This window comes from Taudactylus pleione, unplaced genomic scaffold (assembly GCF_031769625.1).
Source record: "Taudactylus pleione unplaced genomic scaffold, aTauple2 ptg001091l, whole genome shotgun sequence".
NCBI lineage: Eukaryota > Metazoa > Chordata > Amphibia > Anura > Myobatrachidae > Taudactylus > Taudactylus pleione.
Window position 1 is genome coordinate 2,680,281 of NW_028285492.1, and position 25,605 is coordinate 2,705,885.

Consider the following 25,605-nt stretch of genomic DNA (forward strand, 5'->3'; position numbering starts at 1 on the left):
TTTTTATTTTCACCCTATCCTATTATTTCGAACGAAATAATAGGATATATCTCACGAAAACACATAGGGTCCGCTATAAGCTTGCAGACCTATGTGTTTTTGCCTTATTTAAGGTGAAAAAACGGCACTTATCGTGGCTTATTTTTGAGGACACAAAAAATCCCCGATAAGTTCCGGCGTCGGGCTGACTTCGGGGCTAATTGGATAGCCCCCTTTGTCTCTGCATTTCTGTGGAATAAACATATACCACTTACCATGAAACTATTAAAGAATATTCCCAGCTTCCACTCCACATGGATGTTTTTCACATACTGTAGGTCTGCAAAATTAGCTGCAGCCCCCTTTTATGAGGGCATTTCCAAGGACTAGGTTGTGCACTTAGAATTGTGCTTGGCATACTTATAGGCTAAAGTAGCTGTTTGCTATGCCTTCTTTGCTGTTCATAAATGAGCCTTAAGGTGGGTACACATTAGACAATGTCGCCCGATACAGCGGATCGGGCGGACATATCGTCCACATCGGCAAGTGTGTACCCACTATGAGCGACCATGCGCGCTCCAGCGGGGTCGTTCACTGCATCGACAAATCGAGCCTACATGCTACTCGATCTGTCATTTTGATGAACGATCCCTTGCCCTTGCTTGCGGAGGCTGCTGGTGAACAACATATCGGCCGGTCGTTCACCAGATAATGCGGTGCCAAACAAGCTCAAATATGTCGTCCGTCACATCATGCATCGGCCGGGGACACACCGTCTAGTGTGTACCCGGCATTACTTTGTTTTCATTATAATTGTTATACCAACATCTAAAATATTCTCTAGCAGATTCGCAATGATTGCTGCCAAAACATTTGATGCCAATGGGGCAACGTCCGGAGTTGACTTGTTACCAGATTTGCCCAATGGACCACTCACTGAATACCGTAGGAAGGCTTCATTTAATTGGAAGGATATGGTGACGTTTTTGGATGATGAAGATATTATCGCTTTTAAGGTAAGACCTATTGGCCAAATTTCCCTTACAATTCTAGTTTTTCCTCAGCCATAGGAATTTGGATATTATGCTGATCACCGTCTGTCTTATTTTGGCTATACGGAGAATAATAAAAAAATAGATTTTATAAAACTACTTATCAAGTGCAATTTAATACAATGGAGGTGATATGCAAGAATAAAGCGGATCAGCACTGTTTCCTAATTTGTGAAGTGCGCAAATTTACCCGCAGCGCGTATTTCTAGGTGTCCTCCCATTTTCCGATCCTTAGAACAGACCCAAACATTCTGCATTTGAAACTTTTTTTTATTACATTGGTTCATTTATGCCTGGAAATTCACTTTTCTTCAAAAATGTAAAAACTTTGTCCAAACCATGATCTCTGCTACTATTAAGGTTGTGGGAAAACAAAGGGCCCGATACAGACCCGCTCACTAGGCTGCGTTCGCACGCAGCCAGCCGATTTTTGCAATCTGCATATGCCATGTAGTACCAGTCAAAAGTTTGGACACACCTTCTCATTCAATGGTTTTTGTTTATTTCAATTATTTTCAACATAGTAGATTAATACTGAAGACATCAAAACTATGAAAGAACATGGAGCAGCCCTTCTTCTCCACGGGAGGTTTCTGTCCTCCCTGAGCTCGCCTTAGAACACATATGGAATTATGTTGTAAACAAAAAAGTGTAAAACAAATCAAAATATGTTTTTATATTCCTCAAAGTATCACCCTTTTGCTTTGGTGACTGCTTTGCACACTCTTGGCATTCTCTCAATCAGCTTCATGAGGTAGTGTCCTGGAATGGTTTTCCAACAGTTTTGAAGGACTTCCCAGAGGTGCTGAGCACTTGTTGGCTGCTTTTCCTTCACTCTGCGGTCCAACTCATCCCAAACCAGCTCAATTGGATTTAGGTCGGGTGATTGTGGAGGCCAGGTCATCTGACGCAGCACTCCATCACTTTCCTTCTTGGTCAAATAGCCCTTACATAGCCTGGAGGTGTGTTTGGGGTCATTGTCTTGTTGAAAAACAAATGATGGTCCCAGTAAGCGCAAACCAGATGGGATGGCAGATTCCATGGCGCTGCAGAATGCTGTGGTAGCCATGCTGGTTAAGTGTGTCTTGAATTTTGAATAAATCTCCAACCGTGTCACCACCAAAGCACCCCCACACCATTACACCTCCTCCATGCTTCACAGTGGGAACCACACATGCAGAAACCATCCACTCACCTTCTCTGCGTCTCACAAAAACACGGCGGGTGGAACCAAAAATCTCAAATTTGGACTCATCAGACCAAAGTACAGATTTCCACTGGTCTAATGTCCATTCATTGTGTTTATTGGCCCAAACAATTCTCTTCTTGTTGTTGTTCATCCTCAGTAGTGACTTCTTCGCAGCAATACAACCATGAAGGCCTGATTCGCGCAGTCTCCTCTGAACAGTTGATGTTGAGATTTGTCTGCTACTTGCACTCTGTGTAGACTTTATGTGGTCTCTAATCTGAGGTGCTGTTATAGCGGTTTCTGAGGCTGGTAACTCTAATGAACTTATCCTCTGCAGCAGAGGTAACTCTTGGTCTTCCTTTCCTGGGGCGGTCCTCATGAGAGCCAGTTTCATCATAGCGTTTGATGGTTTTTGCAACTGCACTTGATGATACATTCAAAGTTCTTGAAATTTTCTGTATCGACTGACCTTCATGTCTTATAGTAATGATGGATCGTCGTTTCTCTTTACTGAGTTGAGTGGTTGGTGCCATAATATGGATTACAACAGTAGTCAAATAGTGGTATCCACTGTGTACTAACCCTACCTCTGCACAACACAATTGATGGTCTCAAACACATAAGAAGGCAAGTAATTCCAGAGATTGACTCTTGACAATTCAAAACCATTCCAGGAGACTACCTCATGAAGCTGATTGAGAGAATGCCAAGAGTGTGCAAAGCTGTCATCAAAGCAAAAAGGGGCTACTTTGAGGAATCTAAAATATAAAACCTATTTTGATTTGTTTAACACTTTTTTATTTACAACATAATTCCATATGTGTTCTTTCATAGTATTGATGTCTTCAGTATTAACCTACTATGTTGAAAATAATTTCCTCCCACTCCCTCCTTGACCCTTTTTTTGAGTCTGGCTTCCGTTCTCTCCACTCCACTGAAACTGCCCTCACAAAAGTCAGCAATGACCTCTTTGCTGCCAAATCCAAGGGCCACTACTCACTGCTCATTCTCCTTGATCTCTCTGCTGCTTTTGACACTGTGGACCACCCTCTACTGCTGCATATACTTCACTCCCTTGGTCTACGTGACACTGCTCTCTCCTGGCTGTCCTCCTACCTCTCTGACCGTTCCTTCTCTGTTTCCTCTCATGGCAACTCCTCCCCCCCACAGCCTCTTACAGTAGGTGTTCCCCAAGGTTCTGTTCTTGGACCTCTCCTATTCTCTCTCTATACGTCTTCTCTAGGTAAACTCATCAACTCCATTATCATCTCTATGCTGATGATACTCAGATCTACCTTTCCTCACCTGATCTTTCCCCCTCTCTACTGACTTGTATCGCCAACTGTCTCTCTGCTATCTCTTCCTGGATGTCCCAGCGATTTCTCAAACTTAATATGTCTAAGACTGAGCTGTTCGTCTTCCCACCCTCCCACATAACATCATGTCCCACTATTTCTTTATTAATAGATGGCATTACTATCTCATCTAGCCCCAAAGTGCGTTGTCTTGGCGTCATCCTAGACTCTTCCCTCTCCTTTAAACCACACATTCAGAACCTCTCACAGTCCTGTCGTTTCCATCTCAAGAATATTTTCAAGATCAGACCCTTTCTCACCCAGGATGCTACCAAAACCCTTGTACATTCACTGGTCATGGCCAGAATGGACTACTGTAACCTTCTCCTAGCTGGCCTCCCCAAATCCCATCTCTCTCCTCTCCAGTCTGTGCTCAATGCTGCTGCTCGGCTCATCTTCCTCTCCAAACGCACTACATCTGCCTCCCCTCTTTTGCAAGCCCTCCACTGGCTCCCATTCCCTTTCAGAACCCAATTCAAGGCTCTTACACTCACTTACAAAGCCCTCACCCATTCCTCTCCTATTTACATCTCTGATCTCATCTCCCTTCACTCTTCTGTCCGCCCTCTTCGTTCACTTAATACACGCCGCCTTTCATGCCAATTGATTACTTCCTCCCACTCCCGCCTCCAAGACTTTGCCCGTGCTGCTCCTCACCTTTGGAACTCCCTCCCTCTCCCTATCAGACTCTGTACCTCTCTACCATCTTTCAAACGAGCTCTTAAGACCCACTACTTCATTAAAGCCTTCCAGCTCTCATCCTAACTTTCTGCTACATCTTCCTTTCTCCCGGCCCACCCCATTCTGTGTCACTCCTGTTTGTCTTCCCCTCCCTTAAAGAATGTAAGCTCTTTCGAGCAGGGCCCTCTACCCTCTTGTGCTTCTCCCTACTGTAATTTAATTTATCTCTTACTAGCCACTAGGGCAACTAACACTTGGCTGCTTATGCGGGCGTTAATGTCACTAATATAGCATTGTTTATCCATGTCCTGTATTGTATTGTAAGTCAATGGTTACTTTTTTGTCTATGTACTTTGTAAGGCGCTGCGGAACACTTGTGGCGCCATATAAATAAATGATGATGATGATGATGATGATGATGATAATAATAAATAAACAAAAACCATGAAATGAGAAGGTGTCCAAACTTTTGACTGGTTATGTATATATGTGTGTGTGTGTGTGTATGTATGTATGTATGTATGTGCATGTGTGTATATATATATATATATATATATAATATATATATATATATGTATATATAATATTTACAGTCAGGTGCATAAATATTGGGACATTGACAGAATTTTCATATTTTGGCCTCTATTCACCACCACAATGGCTTTGAAATGAAACAAACAAGATGTGCTTTAACTGCAGACTTTCAGATTTAATTTGAGGGTAATTACATCCAAATCAGGTGAACGGTGTAGGAATTACAACGGTTTCTATATGTGCCTCCCACTTTTTAAGGGGCCAAAAGTAATGGGACTATCAACTCAAAAGCAATTTCATGGACAGGTGTGGGCTATTCCCTTGTCATTTCATTATCAATTAAGCAGGTAAAAGGTCTGGAGTTGATTCTAGGTGTGACATTTGCATTTGGAATCAGTTGCTGTCGACTCTCAATATGAGATCCAAAGAGCTGTCACTATCAGTGAAGCAAGCCATCATTAGGCTGAAAGATCAAAACAAACCCATCAGAGAGATAGAAAAAACATTAGGTGTGGCCAATCAACTGTTTGGAACATTCTTAAAAAGAAAGAACGTACCGGCGAGCTCAGCAACGCCAAAAGACCAGGAAGACCACGGAAAACAACTGTGGTGGATGACAGAAGAATTATTTCCCTGGTGAAGAAAAACCCCTTCACAAAAGTTGGCCAAATCAAGAACACTCTCCAGGAGGTAGGTGTATATGTGTCAAAGTCAACAATCAAGAGAAGACTTCACAAGAGTGAATATAGAGGGTTCACCACAAGATGTAAACCATTGGTGAGCCTCAAATACAGGTAGACCAGATTAGAGTTTGCCAAACAACATCTAAAAAAGCCATTACAGTTCTGGAACAACATCCTATGGACAGATGAGACAAAGATCAACTTGTACCAGAGTGATGGGAAGAGAAGAGTATGGAGAAGGAAAGGAACTGCTCATGATTCAAAACATACCACCTCATCAGTGAAGCATGGTGGTGGTAGTGTCATGGCGTGGGCATGTATGGCTGCCAATGGAACTGGTTCCCTTGTATTAATTGATGATGTGACTGCTGACAAAAGCAGCAGAATGAATTCTGAAGTGTTTTGGGCAATATTATATGCTCATATTCAGTCAAATACTTCAGAACTCATTGGACGGCGCTTCACAGTGCAGATGGACAATGACCCGAAGCAAACTGCAAAAGCAACCAAAGAGTTTTTTAAGGATAAAAAGTGGAGTGTTATGCAATGGCCAAGTCAATTCCCCGACCTGAATCCGATTGAGCATGCATTTCACTTGATGAAGACAAAACTGAAGGGAAAATGCCCCAAGAACAAGCAGGAACTGAAGACATTTGCAGTAGAGGCATGGCAGAGAATCACCAGGGATGAAACCCAGCGTCTGGTGATGTCTATGCGTTCCAGACTTCAGGTTGTAATTGCCTGCAAAGGATTTGCAACAAAGTATTATAAAGTGAAAGTTAGATTTAGGATTGTTTAGTTTGTCCCATTACTTTTGGCCCCTTAAAAAGTGGGAGGCACATATAGAAACCGTTGTAATTCCTACACTGTTCACCTGATTTGGATGTAATTACCCTCAAATTAAATCTGAAAGTCTACAGTTAAAGCACATCTTGTTTCATTTCAAAGCCATTTGGAAATTCTGTCAATGTCCCAATATTTATGCACCTGACACACACACATTTATACAAGCAGTATTGTAGAAAAATGCTGCAGAGTAAGAATGTTTTCAAAAATAGAAGTGTTAATAGTTTTGTTTTTACCAATTAAAATGAACAGTGATTGTACAGAAGAGAAATCCAAATCAAATCAATATTTGGTGTGACCACCCTTTGCCTTCAAAACAGCATCAATTCCTCTAGGTACACTTGCACACAGTTTTTGAATGAACTCGGCCTGGAGGTTGTTCCAAACAGAATACAATTTGAGCCAATCAGACGCCTTCCTGATGGTATTGCATGATGGATAAGTACATGTGTGTATTTACAGATGTGCCTACATACATCTATCCTCACGGGAGCTCTGTGTGACTTGGTAGCACCGAACATCTTTTGTGTGACTTTTTACCTTCAAATGTGTTTTATTCTCACGGCGATGCGAATAGCTGGGCTGAAGAGAGGTACAATAATGAGTGCTTGCAGGCAACAGGGAAGCATGATGGAGATTCCTTGGAAGTTTGGGGTTGAATTCAGAAAATGGAGGCCCTGATTCAGAGCCGGACGCTTTGACAGAGCGCTCGCTCTGAATTAGGGCCGTCCTTCTGGAATTTTAGAGCGGCCTCTTGGCCGCTCGTATAGCTGTAGGTGACCATCGGGCTTGCGACGCGACCCTCGTGGTAGGGTCTCGTTGCTGCAAGCCCTAGAGCCTACCATCTGGGGCCGGCCCCACTGACATCACAAGTGATGGCAGTGGGAGTGCTCTCGGCTCTGATAGAGCCAAAAGCACTCTAGTCAAATCTAGTCAAGCCATGCCATGGCGTGACTTGGTAGAGCAGAGCATCTTGTGTGCCACTTTTTACCTTCAAATGCGCTTTATTCGCACAGTGATGTGAATAGATAGTAACTTCTGCTGATTAAAATGATATGCAGCATGTCTATATTCTATGTGTGACTGCGGGTGTATCTGCATGCAAAACACTGTTAGTGTTATAGTTGCTGACACTGTAACATAGCATTTCTCACGCAGATACACCCGCAATCGCTCACAGAACATAGGCGTGCTGCATATCATTTTAATTAGCAGAAGCTGCTTGTGATAACTATTTGCATCACTGTGTGAATAAGACGCATTTGAAGGTAACAAGTCGAACAAAAACTGCTCTGCGCTACTGAGTCACGTCACGGCATGGCTCGACTAGATTTAGATTTATCTTCTGTTCATTCACTTAATTGCTTTTTGTTCATTCATAAAAATAAACTAACACTTCTATTTTCGAAAGCATTCTTACTGTGCAGCATTTTTCCCACACCTTCGTAAAACTTTTGCACAGTATTGTAATCATTATAATTTCCCGCCTGGCCAGTGCCCTTTAGCGCAGAAATCTGATCACACTACGCACCTCAATGTTTGCCCATGTCTCCATCAGCCTATACAGCATTACATATAAATAAATCCTAATACACATGAATAATACAACATGAATATTACAACAATTTAGCTGATGTTTAACTGTATTACGAGGCACTCTGCATAGTCACATGCACAGTAAGATTGTTCCTTAGCACCTAGAGAACAGGCTGTTACCCCGTCAGCCTCTGTGAGCATTACTAGATAATAACTAAACCCCCAGTAAGATACTCCCACTAAAATCTATTTCCTCTTTCCACTGAGTAATACCTGCAATAAGCCTGATCCATCTATGTATCCAGTCTGCGTTTCCATTGCAGGAGGTCATATCACTGTTGCAATTTTATTATTCTACTTCCAGAAAAGAATTTTCTCCACTCTAGAAAATGATCCACTTTTCTATCGCCAACCCGGGGAGGATCTGCCCCTGGAGAAGTACAGAGAGCAGACGTTTCTACGCTGCAAGAAAATATTCGAATATGACTTCCTGACTTTCCAGGCTACGATGGAAAAGCCAGAGAAGCTGCTGGTGCTTATAAACTGCCTGGGCATGTACGATTGGTCCCTGGCAGCTAAATATTTCCTAAATACGCAGGTAATTCCTTACAAGTGCACCAACCAGCTCCGAGTGTGTGTTTGAACAAACATTGGGCCTGATTTAGAGATGAACGCAATGGCGATTCCGTACACAGATCGAGCCATTGTTTGTCATCGCGCATGCGTCTGAGCCGCACTGCGCAAATGCTGCGATCGCACATAGGATTACATCGCACAGTGATTGTCGGTGACAGGTTGTCAGCGTTTAAGGGTGGTAGCGGGGGTGGTCAGAAAAACGCAGGCGTGTCTGACCGTTTAAACGCCGTTACATGGGCGTGCATAAATTTGGGCGTGCACAAATTTGCCCCTGCGATCTCCTATGCAGCATGAGAGCCCTCTGTGTGAGAGGAGAGCTACCCAGTCTGCGGCTGGTCAGACCTGCCGCAAGGGCAAGATGGCCGCTCGATGCGCGACAATGTTACCGATATTTACGCAGGTAAGAAGGCAGCAGTGGGCGTCTTTATTTTCAGGTGATCTTTGCAAAAATTAGCATATTTTCGCAGTTGCGTACTAAAACGCAGCGGTGATCTCATTAGCGTCCATATCTGAATCAGGCCCAATGTTTCTATCAGATATATACATGTACATCGGTTCAGGGAGATTTTTTTCACAAGAAACTAAAGCGAAATCATTTCTGTTACGTTATATTTTTGAACTTTCCTTCAGAAACTGCTGCTTTGTGCTCAGAGTGGAAACTTACTTCTTTATATATATATATATATATATATATATATAATGTATATGTGTGTCACTACATTAATGTCTTCCATTGTTGTTATGGGTTCTCAGGTCTTCACCAGTGCTGTGGGAAATGCAGGTTCTGAAAGGCACGAAACGTTTCTAAACCAAACGCGAAGCATGGAGGTCAGTCTCCATCACAGTATAAATCTCAGCACATTGTACACTGTTCTATTATCCAGGTTATAGATGTTTGGATTCAGTCTTTGTTTTTAGGTCAAGTATATTCTTTTTTTTTTTTTTTTTCTTTTTTTTTTTTTCTTTATATAGTTTTATTGAAGCCGTACATACATATATATTTCAATGGTCAAACAGTAGGAAAAAGTGTATCTTCTTTGTATAATAAAGCAACACAGAATCATACAACAAATCACATAAATGTTTGTCTTACAATATTGAAATATACAGACGCTGAGATACATACAAAATTCAAACACAATACAGTAATTACCAATTAAATTAACAAAGAAAATATTACAAAACAGAATATATCTGTTGTGCTCGTCTCTCCCCCCCTTAAACACCAATCGAAACAGGTGGGTTACCTTCCACCGTGCGCAGTAGATACCACGATGTGTTACATAACGAGTTGGTCAAGTATATTCTTTACCACAAAAAAACTAATTATTTACTTTTCAGATTTTCGGATGCTTTGCACTTACAGAACTCAGCCATGGCAGCAATACCAAGGCAATTCGGACAGCTGCAACCTTTGATGCTTCTACTAAGGTACATGGACAGAGAGGCCTATATCCAGCCACACAGGCTTAGTACATTGCTATAACGCTTGAAGCGACACATACTGCTGCGGCTCCAGTAGTGAGTCGGGTAATGCGGATAAGGTGGGCTGACCACTGGCACTCACTCTGGGGCAGATGTATGAAGCTCTGGGAAGTGATAAAGTGCAGAGTGATAAACGGTCAACTGTAATTTTTCAAACGCAGCCTGTAACGTGACAGTTGGGAGCTGAGTGGTTGGTCGTTTATCACTCTGCACTTTATCACATTCCAGAGCTGTATACTTCTGTCCCCTGGTTACAGGCTAGACAATGAATAGTTCTAAAGGTCGGGTGCTCTATATGATGATTATCTTTGCCCGTCCTTGTCATCCACATAGGGGAAAGAGCTCTACAGGTATTAGAATAGTGGGTGCTAAGGTGAGAGACTTAAATATGATTGATCCAAACAGAAAAAAAGAAAAAAAATCACATTTTATAATTTAATAAATCTTTTGTATATAGTATATATGGAGAAAATATCCTATATACATTGAGCCAACCAATAGTACAGTCCCCTATAAATTTACATATACAATATACAGTGAAGGCAGCAACTATGTTACCTAACCCAATACTTAGGTGTAGACTTTCAGCTCAGGGCCTCAGTGCTAGCTCACATTGGTATTGATCAGCTACATTCTCAAAAATATCGGTTCACAACACAACATGGCTGTCCCCACTGTATAAACAATGGGTAACACATTGTTATTCCAAACTTGTAGTGGAGAACCTGTCAAGCCCCTCGTCATTCAGATCAGAAGCCAGAGATGATACCCACCTGCGGATTAAGTTTGCGTTTCGTAATGTATCTAATGCTGGGTACACACGATACGCTATGCCTTTCCTACAGCCGACTAACGACATATCGCTAATGCATCTGCGGCTGTGTATGTCTGAGCAACGTCTTTGTACCCAGCTTAGCACTATCTCATAGCCAAAAGAGAGTAACGTAAATGTCACGATTTTCTGTTATACCGCTCACTTAGGATTTGGAAGATTTTATGCTTTTTTTCTTTATTGTCTGTCTCTCTCATTATACATATAATGAGAGCCATTTCTAAAGGGCTCAGTCGCCTACTTTTCATTACAACTTATATTTAAAAAAAAAAATACAGTAACACGACAAACACAGGCTGTTTCAGTTCAGTCTGGTATGTCTTAGTAATACCTGTTTATTATAAGCGAAAATGTGATTTGTGTGTAGTGTTTAAACATGAATATGGTCTGTGTTCTACAGCAAACTCAACTATTATTGCACAATAATGTTCTCTCAAAATTGCTGTACTGTAATCACGACAGGATGTTCAGAAAAGGAGAATATAATCTGTTTCTTTTTGGTTTACAAAGGTTGAAGGAGCTGGGGCCGCAGGGGAAGGCTAGGAGAGCGCATGTGGCCCTATAGGGCCCATCTCTGGTTTAGGCTTATTCCATAGATTGCAATGGGTTGGGTATGGGATCCTGGCAGTTGGGATGCCGCCGGTCAGAATACCGACAGCAACATCCCGACAGTGAGAATCCCAACAACATTAGGTAAGTATCCTAACCCGCTCCCTACCAGTAACCCTCCCTACCCGTAGCCTGAACCTAACATCCCCCTCCATGCACTCTAAACATAACCCTCCCCCCTTAGTGCTTAACCCTCCCCCTAGTGCCTAATCCTAAACCTATCCCTCCCCTAACCTCCAATACTTGCCTTCGGGATGCTAGCGGTCGGGATTCCGGCATCGGTATTTTGGCTGTCGGCATCCCGCACGCTGGGCTGCTGACTACATCCCGATTGCAATAGCTCCTAGTGGAAAATATGTTATAGAAGATGATCTACTGTTTGGTTCCCTTCTGTATAAAACATCTCAACAGTCATAAGACTTCTCAATAGAGCAGCTGTAATAACATTGTTTGCGGAATAAGACCTGTTATAATAAAGTGGTTCTTTAATATGCATATTTATTATTTCTAGGAATTTGTTATAAACTCCCCGGATTTTGAGGCTGCTAAATTTTGGGTGGGTAACATGGGGAAGAATGCCACCCATGCTGTTGTGTATGCCCAGCTGTACACGTCGGATGGGCAGTGCCATGGACTACACTCCTTTGTCGTGCAGGTGAGACCAATCCTCTTTCCGCGTCTTACAGAAATGTGTGTCATGTTCAGAGATGATCGGTGCTGCGTATTGGTGGAAAATATTTGTATGATGTTTGGTATAAGAAAAAATAGCACCATGTATTGTGTGGGGAACCATTATTCCTCATCATCCGATCTGGGGACACTGCTATGTTGACACTGGGTTAGGTTTACTGGGCCACAGGAGTAGTCGCTAGAAAGTTAATCTGATTGGCTCTGCCCCCACATAAACCCTTCCGCTTCCCTGAAGCCTCCGTTCTTTTCCTACAGATGTGTCCACATACATCCTACTTTCTTGCGCGTCAAACAACCCTACTAGTAGCGCCATGCAGTGGACGCACAAGCAACTTCTGCTGATTAAAATGATATGCGGCATACCTATGTTTTGTGATATGCAGCATGCATATGTTCTGCGGGTGTATCTGCATGCGAAACGCTACGTTACAGTGTTACAGCCGCTGACATTGTAACGTACTGTAGCATTTCACATGTCAGATACACCCACAAACGCACAGAAAACATAGCCATGCTGCATATCATTTTAATCAGCAGAAGCTGTTTGTGCTATCAATTTGCATCACTGTGTGATTAAGACACATTTGAATGTAAAAAGGTGCACGGAAAACGCTAGGTGCTACCGAGGCACACGGAGCTCTCGCGTTGTGTGACGCGACTTGTAGCGCATGAAGGATAGGTGTATGTGGACACATCTGTATTGTAATAATTGAATTCATTTATAATATTGAGTTTTGCTACCTTGTAAGAATTGTGCGTTTACAACGTAACCTTTATTAAATATCTATTAAAAGGATATATTATCCAAAAATTCTTAAGATAAAAATATGAATTTAAAAATATAGCATAATGTGTAGAGATAGAATATAAGTGATTAAAAAGATTCTGATTCACTGTAGTTGGTGTTTCCATATATCCATATATTTATGATTGTCTAACACATTAGCCAACTGTAGCTATTTGTGGCAGGTTTTTAGTAGAATTCAATAAATGATCGTTGTCTTTTGTGGAAATGTAGTCTTTCTCTTGGTTTATATAAAATCCTAAGCACATTTTATAACAGACTTCTCATTGAGTTGTTACAAGTACAGGTTGAGTCTCCCATATCCAAAATGCTTGGGACCAGGGGCATTTTGGATATCGGAATATTCCGTATTTTGGAATATTTGCATTCTATAATGAAATATCTTGGGAATGGGACTCTAATATACACACATAATGCTTTTATGTTTTATCTACACCTTATACACACAGCCTGACGGTTATTTTATACTATATTTTTAATAATTTTGTTCTTTAAACAAGGTTTGTGTACATTGAACCATCAAAAAGCAAAGGTTTCACTTTCTCAGTCATGCTAAAAATATTCCGTATTTCGGAATATTTGGATATGGGAGACTCAACCTGTAGTAATAAATATATTCTTTTACTACAGGGCTGAAGCCGTCGCTGGAGTCTGTGACCCCCAGGCTCAGACCTGCAGCCCCGCCGCGTCATACCCCCGCCGCCACTGCTGTGCCCTCTCCCTAGCTCCCAGCTCCCAGGAGGAGTGCTTGGGGAGTCGGGAGGGAGCTGCATGAAGGTGATGGGACACAGCAGGGAGGGATCTTTTCAGATCCGACTGCTGTATCTTCCTGTATGCCATCTCAGGATGGCATACAGTATCACTGTCAAGTTCTGCAAAAAAATACTTTTTCGGAACTTGACAAATTACATAATTTTCACATCCGTATACTATAGTATGGGGACTGTGGAAATTATCGGGGCACAATTGTAACTAGGAGATATCGGTGTTATCTTCTGCGTTACATGAATGATGAATAACCCTAACACTCAATTTCTACAAAAATAGGTGAAAATCTTAAGTTTTACCTACTTTTGTAGAAGTTAGGTGATGATGAATAGACCCCTTAGCATGCCCACATTTGTAATATGGAGGATAATATACACTCATTAGTGTATAGCTCAATTGTTTTCCCCCTTAGTATGTTCCTAATAACATAGTAGCAGAGAAATAATCCCCTAGTATACATACACACATAGTATGGAGGGCAGTGTACATTGGATTACATTAAGCTAAATTATTTTTCCCCCTTAGTATGTTACTGCTAGTACGGAAATAGTGTTAGTTAGTAATTATTACTGATCGACAGAGTCCGTTAGCTTGGGGCTGATATATTTTATAAGGTTCCCACTTTTAGACAAGAATACTATAGTATGGAGGTGGTTGTTTCATTATGTATTTATGGTCTGAAAATCCCCCATAATTTATATTTTTGTAATATGAAAGACTATTTCCCCTTTGGAAGTTTGCTTGAGTTGTTTGATAGCGGGCTAATAATTAAAATACTGCATTGAAACAGTGCTATTTCACATTCAGCAGTGCTGTGAGCTGTTAATTATAGCATACAGTTTTGAAGCAATTTATGTTATTATTCCTAAATCATAATATTTGTTTAGCAATTATATTTTTCAGCAGCACTGCATATCCATTTAGGGTGCATGCAATCGCATTAACCATATGTAGCTTTCAGAGCTACGGTATTTAGACTTAAATTGTATAAGTAATAGGCTCTGTATATTTCAAGCGATTTATTGTCCCAAGTCAGATCTGAGAACACAGCCGTTCACCAGCTGCTGCTATTTTGTTACCAGCTAGTGCCGCACTGATAACTGTTGAGATAGATTTTGACTATTGTTACAATCCAGCAAAAATTCTTTTTTCGGGCTTTCGAGCACCAATGCAATTTATGCCGGGTATCATGGCTATAGTTGCAGATCAGCTAATGTTCCTCGTTTTCAGCCAATTATTTTTATTTGGTTAGGTTGGTATTGTTGTGTCTGCTAATATATTTGTTTAGTTCAAAACATTCTTAGACATTTTAATAGTAAATTGTTATTAATGGTGAAGACCCCTTTCAGTGCAGTGAACCATGCCGACACGCATTTCGCCATTATTGTTAAGCAAATAATGGTGAAACGCGTGTCTGCCTTGTTCCTATAACCGCTTAATAAGGATCACTGCAATATCAAGTCTGCATAATTAAATCTGCCAAGTTAACATTGTCCTGTGACCAGTATGTAATTGTCAGTATATTTTTGTGATAGATTTTTACCATGATAGTAACTAGAGCAAAGTCTATGTGAAATGCTTAATTAGGCTTCCCAGCTATTGTCCTGATGTCTCTTAGCTGCCAGCATTCCTCCCAATTACATTTCACTTACAGTATACCCCTGTGCCTGGGGTGCTGCTGCGCAGCCGAATAACTTGTTTGTTTGTCCCCAAGCGTGTGCAGGACTGGGTTTGTGACCTCCTATTTATTTTAAGTATTCAGCCTCCCGGGCTAATAACATTTGAATATAAGTTCCAGCCACCTAAATAATTTTACCCGTAGTGTTCCTCTACTTACCAGGTTACATCTTCTTTATGCCATTCTAAGTCATTCCGATCAGTAATATTTTTTTAATGTCATACAGATTCGTGACCCCAAAACACTACTTCCTATGCCAGGAGTGATGGTGGGCGACATCGGCAAGAAGCTGGGCCAAAACGGCTTAGACAATGGGTGAGTGACACAACCGGAGTACCACTGACGTTCTCGTTCCTTAAATATGAGATACAGTAGTACATTAGAAAAGACCCGTGGTGGCTCCTACCCTTCTCGAGGAGGGGGGCTGCCCGTGGCGGGCAGCCCCCCTCCTCCAGAAAAGTATTATGGTCCCGGACTGCAGTGCCGGAGTTTTGCCGCAATGCCAGGTCCATTGCGCATGAGCAATGAATCTGGCAGGCGCTTGGACTGGCGCATGCGCTCAAACACCGGCAGATCGGCACATGCCCGGCTTTTAGGGACTGCATCAGCTGCAGGAACTAGGAGCCAGGTAAGGCTGATGGCAAGACAGGGGAGTGGCTCTGTGTTAATCGCGGTTCGGACTGGCAGTCCTGGTTGTGATTAGCAGATAGTGCTTGCCAGGAGAAGTCGCTGCCAGAGTAGCCTGTGCACACTGACTGCAACTGGCTCACTGGCGTTGGAAACGCTGTCCAGTAGAGGGATACAAACAATGAGTAACATATGTTTGCATCCAGTACAGCTTAGTTAGGCACTATTGATAATTGTATTGTGTGGAACAGGAGCCATAAATACATTTTTGCTATTCTGCTTTACTGTCCTCATTTTATTTCTTTCCAAGTTCAGCTAAAACTGCACAATATTTTAAAATAAGCTTCTCCTGTGCACTCTGCTCTTTTCTGGCAAACCCTTTTCTTTATCATTATGCCTAAATGAAATCCAGCCTCTAGATGGCAGCATTGCATCAGATTATAATCAAGAGACCATTTGTCTTTTACCATCATCCCTTTTGCTTATTGGAGTTTATCACACAGGGGGTTCATAAAAAAACCAATCTGAACGTGGCGATGTAGATCAAGTAAACAATGCTAAACGGCAAGTTAAAGAAATATAGCCTGTGACATGTGATGGGGAAGCAAACAATAAAACATGGACAAACAAGAAAAACAATAGTAACATCAAATGCACATGCTGCAATACCGTTTTCAAATAGTTTTCTATCCAAAGAGATAAAGAGGTTGAACCCTGGCTGGTAAGCCTGGGGTCACCTTGGTAACAGTAGAACATGAGAAACTGGCAAAAAAAATAAGAACATATATAGAAAGAAACATTATAAGAATAGCGCAAACCATAATCAGGAAGAAATGCTTCACAGACCGTCGGCAATGTTTTCAGATGTATCCTTATTACAGTCGCAGTCGTGCCGAATAGCCCCCTAGATGTGCAACATCCTGTGCGACTGGTGCACCGAGTGTCTTTTTTTTTTTTTTTTTTGTGCGTCTTATTCACGTAATTAAAACAACTAGAAGCGACAAAACGACATTGGTAGCTTACACTGATCAATGGGGGGTGCGACATTCGTACAGCTGTGTGCGACCAAGTCCGGATCTGTGTAAAAAGGGCTCCGATGTGAGCAGCCGCGGGTTTTCCTCGCTCCAGCTTCCATTGTGCTTCATTTCCGACTTTGGGCCATATTCAATTTGAAGCGAAAAGTCCGTTGATCCAATTTCAAAGACTTTTCGTAGGTGCGAGAAGTCTTTGTAAAAAAAACGAGGATACGTTTTCACCACTGTTTAGGTGGCGAAAAAAAGTGCAAAATTGGGGTTTTGGGGTGCAGAATAAAAAGAAATAGCCTGCACCCCTTGGAATGTCCCCTTAATTTAATGTGTGTAAAAATTGTTTTAAAAAATTCCTTAGGACACCCCAAAAAAGGTACTTTCATTTTGGGGGCAAAAAAGAAAAATTTTGGGGTATTAACTTAAAAACTAGCGAAGTAACCTCAGGGGGGGGTCCCCATGTATGCGGCAGGTGTTTTCTAGCATGTGGGGGGGTTGCGGCAGGTGGATTTTTTAAGAATTTTTAAAAATCACTTTAGGAACTTAAAATTATGCTTGGTCCCATTCTCATGTACCCCAAATTTGATGGGACTAGTTATTTAAAAAATAAATGCTATTCTTCACATTTATGCACCTGCCGCAGCTGTTTAAAAACCCAGCTTACCTTCAGCAGGCCAAATCGGGGGTACCCATAGTGATCCCCCGTGTCAGACTATCTTTTGGGGGGTGACGGGCTGATTTCCCCTAAAGTGACAGGACTTTACGGTACTTACCTTTCCACCAGGTCCCGTTTTCCCCGGAGCCTAATTGAGTACGGGGATAAGCGGGCACGTGCCCGATACTTTATCCCATGAAAAAACGGCGATGATGGCGAAAAGTTCGACCTCGGACTTTTCGCCTCAAATTGAATATGGTCCTTTGTACGTGTGTAAAACAAGTTTCTCTACGGTTAAAATCACAGCAGCCCGGCCTAGTGGCTTTTTGCTGCCTCTGCGATGTGACTAAGAGGCAAAATTTAAAGAAAACTACGGTACACAACTCCAATCGGAGCATCCCAGTTGCGTCAGGCGTCTTGCGACGTATAGCGAATGGTAAGTGAACACACATTAGTAGGTATGTTATAAGGAAAAGGTCAAATATAAACTTGTGTCGGAATCCTATAAAAACCGAGCAGCCTTTTCAATGGCGGCAGCTGAGAAGTCTGGAAAGATAAGTACTGTCATTTCTGTTCTTCCATGATCTGTCTCTATGGTTTATATGTAGATGGTACAGATGTGTTCCAGCTCATGTAGCCTCAATACGCCATAAAGCGCAATATGCCTGGTGAGAGCGAGCCGCCAGGTCCCGTGCTACCTTGCTAGCGTTGGGCGTCTTTTTCTTGCTGAAAATGCATCTATGGGCCGAATTCAGTTAGAGGCGAAAAGCCACGATCAGCGAAAAGTTTTTGGCGATTAGCACTTTTCACCTGTTTCCAAAGTATCTCCATATTCTATTCCAGGTTGTTTTCTCCTAGGCGAGAACTCCATGGGCAAAAAAAGGCAAAAAAGTATCTCCAGCAAAATGCAAATCCATATTTTGGGATGCAAAGGTGGGGACTTGGGTCAGACCCCTTTGGATCCCCCCCACTAATGACTAATTGGGCACAAAAATTTTACAAAAATGTCTTAAATCACCCCAAAAAAAGAAATGTGATTTTTGGGGCAAAAATGTAAAAAGTGCTGGAAATGGGGTACAAAGTAGGGGACCAGGTATTTTGGGGGGCTATAAGGTTGAGACGGGTGTTTTTAGGATTACAGGTGGCTGCAGCAGGTGTATTTTTTATATTTTTAAAATCTTCTCTTTAGAGATACCAAACTATACTAGTACCCATTTACATGTACCCCAAATGTATCTACGGTTCTTATTTTTCTCAAATAAAATAGCTTTCAATCATTTTTCAATACTTATATACATATGCATATAACAGCCCTTTGACTCAATATAAGATCACTAAATACATTTATCAGGGCTATTAATACTCCTCTATATGGATTCCCAGGGTCAGTTGGGCTTTTTATGGGGTACAGACTGATTTCCCCCAAAATATGTTGTACTTTTTGCTAGTTTTGCTTTACACTACATTCGCCTATCCGCGTTTTCGCCTGTTTTGGAATTGAATAGGGCGAAAAGCGTGGACGCGCATGGAGAAAACATTGCGTCCAAACATGCCAATGAGGCGAAATCATTGCACTTTTCGCCGACCTCTGCTTTTTGCGGCTAATTGAATTCAGCCCTAACTCGCAATGTGATGCGACTATAACGCACCAGGAAACTGTGCTTATTACTCCATGTGATATCTGTGTGTAGCTGAGTCTGCAAACGGAACTTGGCGTGGAAGAAAGCCGCAGCCGCTGCACCGTAGCGCTTTGCATGCTGATTGACGGACTCAGTCGCAACAGATCTAGAACTGTCACATATCACATTCATCAGCACAGTCTCCTGGTGCCTCCTAGTCACATCACATTGCAAAAGAAGAAACCTGATGCTAGCACAGCCTCACAGGACCAGGTGCGCCAAGAGGGGCTGTTTGGCGCAACTGCAGCAAAGACGAGTGAGGACACATCTATAGCTTGTGTTTTGCATGGGAGTATACAAATTTGGCAATGACCATACAAAGTTTTAAGTACCACCGACTGTCTCCTGGCTGAACGATGGGCTCTGACTGCCTGTAGTGTACCTAACCCATACTGTAGATCCATGGCCGTAGGTAGTGTAGAACCAAGCTAAGAAAAAGAGCCTAACATGGTTAGGGACCCCCGTAAATCATAGATGAGTACCACGATATCAAGATGCAATGCGTTGGCAAAGTCATGTTATTTCGTAGCACAAACTTGCATGGAGGTAACAGGTGCAATTACTGGAGTCCGCAGAGAATCGTCCAAATCACTGGCCCTCTGATCTAGTGTATCTTGATGAGTAAAGATGTCGGATAAATGAGCTGGTGCAAAGTCAAGGAAAGACTGTAGTTACTCAAACTGTTTAAATGGCATCTTAATGTTGTGTAACATTGTCGCTACTTCAATGGTGGGCGCTGTAGCGCTAGACACCAAAAGAAGTGGTCTTCCCCGTCTTCAAAGTGGGGATGAGTTGGGAGTGAGGGGGGGGCAGTGTTTAGCTGGGGTTTGCTCATGAGTGCCCATAGTGCCAGGCTAGGTACAGGATATTTATCCAGTGCGGGGAGCCACTATCTGGTCACTGAGCGCACAAGTTCCTAGCCACAGTGCAAAGAATGTCGTAAAACATTGGAGACAGGTTATAGAGTGAGGTCACTGCTTGCAGGTGTTAGTGGTCGAAAATTTGGCACAATGCATTTGGTGATAGGGCAAGTGTCAGGGTAAATACAGACGTCATTAAAAACGTGGTCACAGCAGAAAAATAGGGAACTACAGTGCAAAAAATAAAGTAAAACAGAAGTAACCCAACACAGTTGAGAGTATGACGTTAATCGCCACTAGGGGGCAGTGTAACCACAAAAGTGCTAGTAATCGTACCATACAATCACTGAATAGAGAAAGCATCAGAGGTATTGGAAAGCAATTGAAAGTGATTTAGCAGCGGAACCAATGTTCCCACCACAGCAGGTGTACACAGGAAGACCCTGAAGCAACGATACACTATTACTGCTTTACGTTTCATGTACAGGTCAGATAGGATTGGATGATGGAGAAAATAGTACTTTATTAAGAACTGGTTCCTTATATAGTGTTATATGTTTACTAGAAAGGTTAATTGCCTTTTGGCTTCTGTTTGTACCTTACATTTATTGTGAGCTACTTTCCATCCATGGTGTAAATGTGATAGCCTGCGAGATGCAGGCATCTGCGAGTTCCCGGCGAATCTGCTCGATGTTTTTAAAGGGGCAATCGTTTAAAGGGCAAAATCGTCCAAGTCTTGTTTTAAATATAATCTGATATAGACGGCAGTGCTATGTCTGAGACTGCATCACGCCATGCCATGACCTCTATGGTCTGGCCGCACCCCTACCAGTGACTTACCGCACTCGTTCAGTGGCAGCACACACCCTGTTTCATGGGCCCTCGCCATAGAGTTCCCCCGATCAGCCTTTTATGCCCCTCTCTGACACTATACATTGGCACATACCTACTTGAATTTGGCTGCACTTGGGATGTTATCACTGACTGAGCAGCCAATTACTTGTGAATAGACAGGTGTACCTAGTCAAGTGGCTTGTTTGGGTATACCTTATTTATACTCATTGGTTCCGATACACAATACAGCCGTAGATACTCACACATTGTATTACAGGGAATAATGCATATATCCAAAAGTATGCAGAGATCAATAAATCTTGCGGTGCGGCTGCCCCCTATCTATACGCTTGGTTTGGTATTAGTGAGAATTGCAGTATCGGGGATAGAGGCTCTTTATTGTATATTTACATCTTGTACTGCGGCGAGATGAGGCAGCATAAAGCCTCTTTCGATTGCCGCCAGTAAGGAACAGGTGGGAGAATGCCTACAGAGCCTGTAACAGATAGAATTTAGGCTTCATTTGCCCATACAGATATGTCCTTCCTATTCTAACCTATGTGCGTTATGAGTCGCGTTACACAGGGCGCATGAGTGCCGCCATCTCCTGCGCGACTCAGCCGGCGCCGGACTTCTTAATATTCTAAATGTGCCTTATTCGCAGTGCGATGCGAATAAGATGCACAAGCTGATTTTGCTGATGAAAATGACGTGCGGCTTGTGTATGTTCTGTGGGCCTGATTCAGAGCGGGACGCTCTGAACGAGCGCCCGCTCTGAATCAGGGCGTTTTTTTTTTTTTTTTGTGGCGGCCTCTTGGACGCTCGCATAGCTGTGGGTTACCACCCACAGCTTATGCGAGCGTCCATGATAATGGTCGCGATGGTCAAGACCTTCGCGACCATCGCTCTTGCGACAAGACCCTTGCGGTAGGGTCTCGTTGCCGCAAGCCCTGGAGTGCTTTTGGCTCTATCAGAGCCAAAAGCACTCCCACTGACATCACGAGTGATGTCAGTGGGGCCAGCCCCAGACGGTAGGTGTTCCCGTCTGGGCAGCCACGTTCCCGTCTGGGCAGCCACGCCCCCGGCACGCCCACCAAAGGGAGCATGCTGTCACTCACCATCGACAGTACGCCCCCTTTGGTGCGAGACCCGGAGCGACGGCTTGGCCGTCGCTATCCGGGTCTCGCACATGCGCACGACGGAGCCGGCTCCCTCGTGCGCGAGCGCACTGGGCCAACATCGACCCACTTGCGAGCGCTCAGCGATCGCGAGCGAGTCTGAATCAGACCCTGTGTGCGGCCGAGTCTGTAACATCATCACTACGGAACGCGGTGCGCAAAACAGCCGCTGACACTGTAAGGTAGCATTTCCTATACAGATACAGCTGCAGTGACACACAGAACATACACATGCCGCATACCATTTTACTGAGCAAAGTCTGCTGGTGCGTCTTTCACCTCACATTGCAGTAAGGTGCATGATTCTGGGTGCAACTAGAAGGGCTGTTTAACGCGACTACAGCAACAATGATGGAGGACACATCTGTAACTGTGTGTTACATCGCAGGGCGGGTAAATGTTTTATGATTACCTGAAGGGCACGTTATGTGTTTGTTTTTTTTCTTTTTTGTTTCTTTTTATTTAATTCCAATGTAAAGTGGCTGACCACTTTGGGACCAATCCACCGTCTGTACCTTGATGTCCTCCCACCCATTTATCAGTTTGATGACGATGGCTTGCCCATCAGTTGATCACTGGTCAATGACAATTTTGTTTCCATGGTGTGTGAAGTAGATTATTTTTTTGCTGTATGTAAATAATCAGATTTCTCCTAAATAGCTTTGGTTTCTTGCGGCACCATGTTTATTTTCCTCATTTAGAATAATTATTGGATAAAAAAAATATATATTATTATTATTATTTTTAATACTACGCAAAATTGATCATGCTGCCAGGGTACGCTGTTAGTTCAGTCATAGGAGCTCTCGGTCATAAACACAACATGGACGAGTAGCACTTATTCATCAACCTCTCGAAAGTCAGCTTTAAGGCCGTCCTTCTTTATAAAGGAAATACATTTCCTTCTGTACCTATTGCACATACATCAAACATGAAAAAGTTGTATGACAACTTAAAGTTGTTTTTAGAAAAGGTACGGTATTGGAATTCTAAGTGGAATATCTGTGGAGATCTAATGGTCGTTGTACTTGTGTTAGGGTTGCAGCTGGGTTACACCAAGTACTGTTGTTTTTTTATGTGAGTGGGGCAGTAAGGACAAGAAAACCGCTACGTTTAGAAGGATCGGCCAAAACGTACCTCTCTTGTTCCATGCAATAGAAAAGTTGTGAAGAGGTCACTTGTTGACCCTGATAAAGGGCACCTTCCTCCTCTGCACATGAAGCTTGGACTTCTGAAAAACAGTGTTAAAGCGATGGGTAAAAAGCAACTTCAAAAATAAGATTTCCCAGAACAGTGATGCCCAGCTTACAGAAGGTGTTAATGTAGGCCCTCAGATCAGGTAATTGTTTAAAGATGGGAGTAAATTTGAAGGAGATATAAATGAAGCAGAGTGGCCTAGTTTCAAAAGTGTCTGCAAAAACTTTTTGGGTAATCACAAGGCCGAAAACTATTCTGAGATAGTGTGTGACCTGCTTATAGATGTACACAAGTTGCATAGAGATAAAGAGGAGGTGTAACTTAAACCTTAGGAATTTGGGCCACTGAGGGAGATTGCGCATAATAGATGTTTAAAAAAAAAATCTTTATTATTACAGGGATATAGAAAAACAAATGTAATTAGAATAAAACAGAAGCTGGTAGTTTATACCCCTTTTCCACTGCCAGCAATAACCCGAGTTTTTACACGTGAGTGCCCAGCAACCCGGGTTATTTTGCTGTGTGAAAGGGCAGGGTTGAAATAAGCTGGGCCGAGTGACCCGGCATTTCAACCATGGTCACGAGCAGCAGCGAAGCAGTGTGAACGGGTAGCCCGGGTTCCCTGCATAGGAAGAGCCAGCGCTTGGAGATGAAATCATCTCCAAGAGCCGGCTCATCATGAGATGCCGGCATTAGTGCTGGGTCGGGCCGCCTGTCTGACGGGTCTCAGCCGGGTCGCACCCGGGATGGGCGCATGAACATCATCACGGTTGTTACCTGGCAGACTAGTGGAAAAGGGGTATTAGAAACCCCTATGGTAAGGCTGTTGTTTACTCAGTGGTAGATCTTTGGACCCATAAAACGTATCTTTAAAGTTTCTGGAAACTGTTGCAAATTATTTAGCAATAAAGGGTCATATAATGTAGATGATATATTGTATTGTATTTGTTTAGCAGATCTCTACTAAAGATGCATATACAGGGTAAATCAATAGGCCATGCAGTCCTACCATAATATGATTATTCTGCTAAATGCGGCTGATTCTAAGCCAAATGTCCAGGGGTGTAAAATCACAAAATGAATAATGTAAAATATATCAAAATGACAAATCCTAATAGAGGAGAGGACAAACTAAAAACATCGGAGTCAAGCGAGTACTCAATACAATGTAGAGCTCGTCTGTCCATTTAGGCTCCGTAGAATAGGTATTCAAAATTGTGAAGTTCAAGTGATATTGTAAAACTAGCGGCAGCCCACTAAGTTAACAGTAATTTGAAAATGCCGGTAAGCGACTGGATTCCCATTCCCTTGCGCACACTATACTGGGGTCCCCTCTGGTGTAGTTAACCAAATTGTCATCTGGTCCGGTCTGCAGCTGTGGATCCGATGGCGATTGTCATGTGGGCGGTTTCCTTCCGTGTGCGGGTCAGGGGAATGCTGTTCTTGCTGTTGAGTGCTCTGGTGCTCATACATCCCTTCCGGTGTAATGATGCCCGGAGTATCTCCAGTCAGGCTTCTGTGCAGATATCACAAGTGGCTAAGCGGCCTGGATGAGCAGGATACAAGCGCTAGTCTGGAAAGTATGCATGCGGTGCAGATGCTGTACCATGAACCCACTAAGGCGTTTCAGCCCACCAGGGGCCTCTTCTGTCTTCAGAGACCTTGTTATGTCTTACAGAGCAATTGGGTGCAATATGTCAGTAATGGATCATTTCCTGGGCTCGCTGAGTTTTTTCTGAAAAACGTGTGCAGTGAGTGGCAAACATGGCCAGCGTTTGCATTAGGACATTTCTACCAAGGCAAGTGGAGCCCTAAGTTGCTGGCTGACTACTGCTGGACTCTTCAGAGAGAAATTCCTGAGGCAAAGTGGAGCAGAAAATAAGACAATGCTACTTTTTAGACTGCAAGTTTGGCTTTGTAATCACAATTATATAAATAATATATGGATTTAAAAAAAGAAAAATTGCATGTCACTCAAAAGCTTTACCCGATAGAGAAATTTCACAAACATATCTGAATACAGCACAAGAAAAAAAAAAAAAATACTATAAGGAATCGGGTATTATGATCCTTTGGGGGACACAATTTTTTTTTTGTCCCCCAATTCCTTGCTGGAACACTGTTGGGCAGCCAACATCTTGGATCGAAGATGTGTGGTTGAGGCACCTGATTGGCTGGTCAGTCCGCTTGTC

General features: G+C 42.7%; 1 protein-coding gene across 5 annotated transcripts in view; it reads left to right on the forward strand.

The window, feature by feature from the left end:
- The window catches only part of ACOX3 (acyl-CoA oxidase 3, pristanoyl), a 100,990-nt gene that overhangs the window by 2,882 nt on the left and 72,503 nt on the right, over positions 1-25,605 (forward strand). For 3 of the 5 annotated variants that reach the window (XM_088461753.1, XM_088461755.1, XM_088461756.1), the window contains exons 2-7: positions 827-995; positions 8,220-8,453; positions 9,245-9,319; positions 9,833-9,922; positions 11,929-12,072; positions 15,585-15,673. In XM_088461753.1, the coding sequence (XP_088317879.1) occupies positions 834-995; positions 8,220-8,453; positions 9,245-9,319; positions 9,833-9,922; positions 11,929-12,072; positions 15,585-15,673 (794 nt within the window). In that variant the 5' untranslated portion in view covers positions 827-833. Of the gene's footprint in view, positions 1-823; positions 996-8,219; positions 8,454-9,244; positions 9,320-9,832; positions 9,923-11,928; positions 12,073-15,584; positions 15,674-25,605 lie in introns of all 5 variants that reach the window. The other 2 variants (XM_088461754.1, XM_088461757.1) reach the window with 1 other exon arrangement.